This window comes from Mus caroli, chromosome 5 (genome assembly GCF_900094665.2).
Source record: "Mus caroli chromosome 5, CAROLI_EIJ_v1.1, whole genome shotgun sequence".
Taxonomy (NCBI): Eukaryota; Metazoa; Chordata; class Mammalia; order Rodentia; family Muridae; genus Mus; species Mus caroli.
Window position 1 is genome coordinate 117,295,725 of NC_034574.1, and position 6,692 is coordinate 117,302,416.

At 45.1% G+C, this 6,692-nt stretch overlaps 1 protein-coding gene across 2 annotated transcripts in view; it reads right to left on the reverse strand.

Annotated features, from left to right (window-relative positions):
* Positions 1 to 6,692, reverse strand: part of Mphosph9 (M-phase phosphoprotein 9) — a 75,214-nt gene that overhangs the window by 42,049 nt on the left and 26,473 nt on the right. For both annotated transcript variants that reach the window (XM_021163264.1, XM_021163261.1), the window contains exons 9-10: positions 4,878 to 5,335; positions 3,760 to 3,915 (exon numbers count right to left, since the gene is read on the reverse strand). In XM_021163264.1, the coding sequence (XP_021018923.1) occupies positions 3,760 to 3,915; positions 4,878 to 5,335 (614 nt within the window). The remainder of the gene's footprint in view (positions 1 to 3,759; positions 3,916 to 4,877; positions 5,336 to 6,692) is intronic.

Here is a 6,692-nt window from a genome sequence, read left to right on the forward strand (position 1 = left end):
AGGCTGGCCTCGAACTCAGAAATCCACCTGCCTCTGCCTCCCGAGTGCTGGGATTAAAGGCGTGCGCCACCACGCCCGGCTCTTTTTTTTTTTTAAGATTTATTTATTTCATGTATTTGAGTACACTGTAGCTGTACAGATGGTTGTAAGCCTTCATGTAGTTGTTGAAAATTGAATTTTTAGGATCTCTGCTCGCTCCAGTCGGCCCCCGCTGTCTCTGGTCAACTCCACTCGCTCAGTCCCTGCTTGCTCCGGCCCAAAGATTTATTTATTATTATACATAAGTCACTGTAGCTGACTTCAGACGCACCAGAAGAAGGTGTCAGATCTCATTATGGGTGGTTGTGAGCCACCATGTGGTTGCTGGGATTTGAACTCAGTCAGCTCTCTTACCTGCTGAGCCATCTTGCCAGCCTCTGTTTTTCACTTTTCTTTTTCCAACATTTATATATTTGCATTGGGTCGGGCTGGGAGGCTGCTGGGTACTGAACTTAGTACCTCACACGTGCTAGGCAAGCACTGTACCAAATGAGCTACATCTCCAGGATACAATTTCAGGGGGGTTCCCCCTTTTTTTCATTTACTTATTTATTCAATGGGGAATGGAGTAAATATATGCTGGTGTGTGTGTGTCTGTGTGTCTGTGTGTCTGTGTGTGTCTCTGTGTGTGTGCAGACAACTGGCAGGAGTCTCTTCTTTCCTTCCACCATGTAGTTTCCAGAGATCAAGCTCAGGTTGCCAGGCCTGGCATCAGGTACTGCTTGCTACCAGAGTTTGCTTTACAAGTCAAAAGCGATTCTGGAGCTGGATAGCCAAACAACAATGTGAACAGATTTCAGCCACCTAACTGCACACTTAAAACAGTGAATTCATTCTACATAATTTGATATTTAAATTTTATATTTTTAAAACAGAGAAGAACACTGTACAAAATGGCTTGGTGTTAACATGGAAAACTCTGCCTGGACATACACGTGTGCGTTACAGTTTCTGGGAGGAATGTAAAGAGCTGGGCTATTTGAAGCCAGGGCACAGAGTCCTTTCTGAGCTATTTCTAACTCAATGCTAATGCGCTGCTCTTTTTGTTGAACGTCTACATGTGTGAAGAAACTGGAGGGATTTCAGCTGTCATCTGCAGGATGGCCACCCCCCTCCTCTGAGAAAGGGTCTCTCTTTGGCCTGGGGCTCACCAACTAACTACTCTAGGGTGGCTGGCCTGTGAGCCCCCAGTGTCCTTTTGTCCCCACCCCCATCGCACAGGAATTACTAGTGCACCACCATGCTCAGCTCTTCTTTACACTGCACAGCCTCACACTTACAACGCAACCACTTGGCCAATTGAACCATCTCCCCAGCCCTGAAGTGCGAACCCTTTTTCAAGACTGCATTTTTATGCTTTTATTTTTTAACTAATCCTTTTGAGATTTATCTCATGTGCACAGGTATCTTCCTGTGTGGATGTCTGCACGCCACAGAGGTACTGCAGTGCCTGGGAGTGCACTGGATCTCCTGAGCCTGGAATTACAGACAGCTATCAGCTGCTATGAGAGTGTGGGAAGTTAGACCAGGGTTGTCTGAAAAAGCAGGCAATGCTCTTAACTATTGAGCCATCTAAAATAAGACTGATTTTATCTTTAATCATGTATATACATATGTGTGCCACATATGTGTGTGTATAGATATCACTAGAAGCCAGCGGCAGGAGATCCTCAGGAGCTAGAAGTATAGGCAGCTGTGTGCTGCCTCACAGGGGGGCTAGGATTGAACTTAGATCCTTCTGGAAGAGAAGTATATGCTCTTAACTGCTGCCCCTAAATTATTATTCTTTTTTTTAAGATTTATTTATTATTATATCTAAGTACACTGTAGCTGTCTTCAGACGCACTAAAAGAGGGCGTCAGATCTCATTATGGGTGGTTGTGAGCCACCATGTGGTTGCTGGGATTTGAACTCAGGACCTTCGGAAGAGCAGTTGTTGCTCTTAACCACTGAGCCATCTCTCCAGCCCTAAATTATGATTCTTATAAAGAAGAATTCTTCTGCAAATTATCAAAGACCAGGCTGGAGAGATGGCTCAGCAGGTAAGAGCACTGACTGCTCTTCTGAAGGTCCTGAGTTCAAATCCCAGCAACCACATGGTGGCTTACAACCACCCATAATGAGATCTGACGCCCTTTTCTGGTGTGTCTGAAGACAGCAACAGTGTACTTATTTATAATAACAAATAAATATTTGGGCCGAGTAAGCAGGGACTGAGTGAGCAGGGCCGACCGGAGCAAGCAGAGGTCCTAAAAATTCAATTCCCAACAACCAATGAAGGCTTACAACCATCTGTACAGCTACAGTGTCCTCACATACATTAAATAAATAAATAAATCTTTTAAAAAAATTATCAAAGACAGTCAACAAGGTCCACAAAACTCAGCCATCATCTGACTTGGTGTTTAATGATTAAACTGTATGAGGAATGGGTTAACAGTGATTGCATGCCAGGTCTATGTTAAACACTTTAAATTCAGCTTCACAATCTTTCTTTTACAATATCTGTGTGTGTGTGGTGTGTGTGTGTGTGTGTGTGTGTGTGTGTGATGGGGGGAAGGAAGGGAGGATAGAGGGGGAGAGGGAGGGAGGGGGTGAGTATAGGTATGCATAGTCCAGAAGAGGGTACCAGATTAAAATGGGGAAAGACAGTGCAGAGGTTCCTCCATCTTTTATTCTTGCTGAGGCTGTTTCCAGGTTTAATTAGAATTCGCCCTCCTTGATAGAAAGTTCCATGGAAAACTATCCAACTCTCTTCTAGGAATCAAAGGTCAGGATATGCTAGCTAACTTATCTTAGCCTTTATTAAAACTGCTTGCTGTGCGGATCCTCCTCCAGCTAACACTTATCTTTGCGTCTGTTAAAACTGCTGCTTCAAACTGCTTACTCTGCAGCAGCCTGGAGGAACTGCCTGGAGGAGGTCTCTGCCCTTAGAAGCCCATTGTTCTGGACACTCAAGGCCACAGCGAAGTAGGTCCATGAATGCTAGAGTGCTGTCCCAGTCAGCCTGACTTTCAATTGCCTACACACTGTGAGAGCTCCCCATAACATTATCCCCTGTTGGTCCATTCTCTTTCTCTTTCTTTCCATTCCTTTTCTTCTTCTATAAAGCTAGGGTTCAAACACAATGCCTCATGACACTAAGCCCAATAGTCTACCAATGAGCTACACATACACTCTCCGGCCCCAAAGTCCCAAACTTATTTTGTGTGCATGTCTGTGTGCATGTGTGTGTGCGCGCGCTCGCGTACGTATGCATGGAGTGTATACAGAGGTCAGAGGACAACGTAAAGCCAGTCCTCTCCCTCTACCATGTTGAGTCCCAGGGATCAAGCTCAGGTCACCAGCTTCGTGGGAAGCATGTCCCCTGTTTAGCCATCTCACCAGCCCACATTCCAGGATTCTTGCTTTTCCAAGAACTCCACAGTATTAACTACCCCACAAGGGATATTACTCTGCATCTGCTAGCTCCACTTGGTTCAGAGATTTATCCACATAGAAGGCATGGCTTTGTGTCGGCTATAAGGGAGAATTAATGAAGTTAAGTTCACATCTTTAAAAAGAATCACTCGCATCCTTAGATATCTCCTGGTCTACATGTCTCTGTGTTAAATTTTCAAATGCAAAGTATATACACTTCAAGTGTCTTCCACACAATGATAGGCTCTATGGCAGAAATCTACCCAAGATGGAGAAATATTAGCTCTCTGGGAGTCTCACCTGTCCACAAGAATTTCATTTTTCTTCTTCCACTCTTCAACGGCAGAGATGTCTTTGGCCTCTAGTTTCTGTTTCAGACTACTTATCTCCGACTCATAATAAGCACGAAGGTCGGCCACGTGTCGGGCATGCTTCTCCTTGAGGTTCTGCCTGATCCTGTCAGTAAGAAGGAAAGATGCTCTCAGGACCGTGCATCCTCTAGCCCTCATGAGTCAAGCCATGGGTTTCAGAGTCAACGGAAAGGGGTGGACCTGTGGCAGTTAATCTTCACTGTCAACTTGAGAGAAATCACCTAGGAGACACAGAGGTGTGTCTGTCGGGTGTGTTTTCAGAGAAGTTTAACTGACCTGCCCTGAATGTGGGGGCAGGGGAGGAGCACCAATCCATGGGAAGGGGTCCCAGACTAAATAAAAAGGACAAAGAGGATAAAGCACACTGAGCGCCAACTTTGTCTCTCTGTACTTCCTGACTGCAGGAACCCTGGGAGGGAGCAGCTGTCTCAGGCCCACCACCCAGCCACCAGGCCTTTTCACCATGATGGACAACTGTATACCCTCCAACTGTGAGCCATGGTAAACCCTTCCTCATTAAGACGTTACAGCCGGGCATCTGGTCACAGTGATGAGAAGAGCATTGGACACACACACCACAGTCATTCTCCTAGCCCGAGTACAGCCTGTTCCTCCATCCACCCCAGGAAACACAGCACATGTGCCATGTGTTCTAGACACAGAAGCACTCTGTTAGCTCCCACTTACTAGATGCCTTTGTCAGCACCTTTGTCTTTGATTTTGAAATAGGGCCTATCTGTGTAGCCCTGGCTGGCCTACAACTCAGAATATAGACCAGGCTGGCCAGGAACTCACAGAGATCCACCTGCCTCTGCCCCCCCCAAGTACTGGCATTATAGGCATGTGCCACCATACCCAGTCTTTGTCACTATCTTATCTTTCACTTCAACAAAGCTGTCAATAGTTAAAAAAAAAAAAAAAGACACATTAGTTCTATTTCTTTCATTAAGATTTTTATATTGCTGTGGTCCAATAGAAATCACTTTCACCATTCAATCAGACATCACAAGTCTAGTAACATTATAAACCAGTTGCTGAAATACATACTTAGACAACATCACAGGATCTTCCAGGGAAGCCAATGAAATGCATTCTGGGACACTGTTGGCTGTACCTGGAAGCTGGGACTGACTGACTGAGGCCACTGTGACAGTGTTCTCTTCGTCTACAGTTTTGACTGAGATATCGTTGCTAGTGATGGTGTAGCATGAAGGGATGGTGGAGCTGGTCCTACTTTCCCTTTGGAATGCATGGTTTTTCCAAGTGTCCACAGGTGATGCTCTCGTGGCTGAAGGATGCTTGGAGAACACAGACACCTGAGAAGGATTATGACTTGCTTGTGAAAACGAGTCAGTGTCAGAGTGACTAGACAGGCTTGGTTCCAGAACGGAGTCTGGGGAAAAGGATATTCTGTTGTCAAGAGCATGCAGAAAGCCATGGGGATGGATCCCTGCAACATGCTCCTTTGGCTTCATGCGTATGGTTCCTGGATCAAGAGTCAGGACCTAGAAGGAAGATTAACAAGCATCAAGTTGTGGCCTCGGTGCTCAGGCTGTCAGGAAAGTGGGGTTCAGCTCTCTAGGTCAGCTAAGGCTAAAGGACAGAAAAGCATCCTAGGACCACTCAGTAAATGAATGAGGATGGAAGCAGAGGTGAGGTCCTCTCCTAAGAAGCTGCTTGTTTTCTTGTTGTTCTCTAGAATAGGACAGTGACAGTCGCTTCATCCCATGACTAGCATTAAACTTAAAGACATATAAAACTTAAAAACAGTTTTTGTTAAATTTGAAACAAAAGCTAAGGTGGGGACTGTGGTGATAGCTCATTGGTTAGCAAAATGACTGCTGTTCCAATGAGTGCAATTCCCAAACACTGCATGATGGCTGATCGCCATCTATACTGAGATCTGGTGCCCTCTTCTGGCTTGCAAGCATACCTGCAGGCAGAACACTGTATACATAATAAAATCATTTTTTCTTTCTTTCTTTCTTTCTTTCTTTTTTTTTTTTTTTTTTTTTTTTTTTTTTTTTCTCTCTTTCTTTTTCTCTCTCTCTTTCTTTCGAGACAGGGTTTATCTGTGTAGCCCTGGCTGTCCTGGAACTCACTCTGTACACCAGGCTGGCCTCAAACTCAGAAATCCTCCTGCCTCTCCCTCCCGAGTGCTGGGCTTAAAGGCATTCCCCACCACTGCCGGCTAATAATAAAATCTTTTAAGAAAGAAAGGAAAGAAGGAAGGAAGGAAGGAAGGAAGCAAGCAAGCAAGCAAGCAAGCAAGCTAGGGTGGTTGTGGTTCATGCCTTTAATCCCAGCACTCAGGAGGCCAAAGCTGGCAGATCTCTTGAATTTGAAACCAGCTCAATCTACGGAGTAATTTTCAGAACAGGCAGGGCTAAACAGAGAAACTCTGTCTTGAGAAAACCGAAAAGAAACAAACAAAATCATTTAATCAACAATGAAAAAATTCACTATCAATATCAACACCTTAAAAAAAACTGTGAAAGATTTTAACTAGACTGAGCATCTAACCTGTCAGATTAACATTGTCAGCTTTGAAGACCTTTCTTGTTATGTTTCCTCCAGAACAGAAATTTGCTTATCCTAATAGTAAAGAATAAGGGGATACTGGAACCCAGTCAGCAGTCCACAAATACCACCCTCGGGACCTGGGTCTGACTGTCCCTCAAAGGCTCAGATGACAAGAGCTGGTTCCCAGCTGATGACGTCATCAGGAAACACAGGAGCCCTGAGGAGGTGGGGCCTAGCAGAAGGAAGCAGGTCACTAGGAGCCTATCCTTGAAGGCTGGAGATAGCTTAGGGGTTATGTGCACTGGCTGCTCTTGTAGAGCCCTATTATGTGTGTGTGTG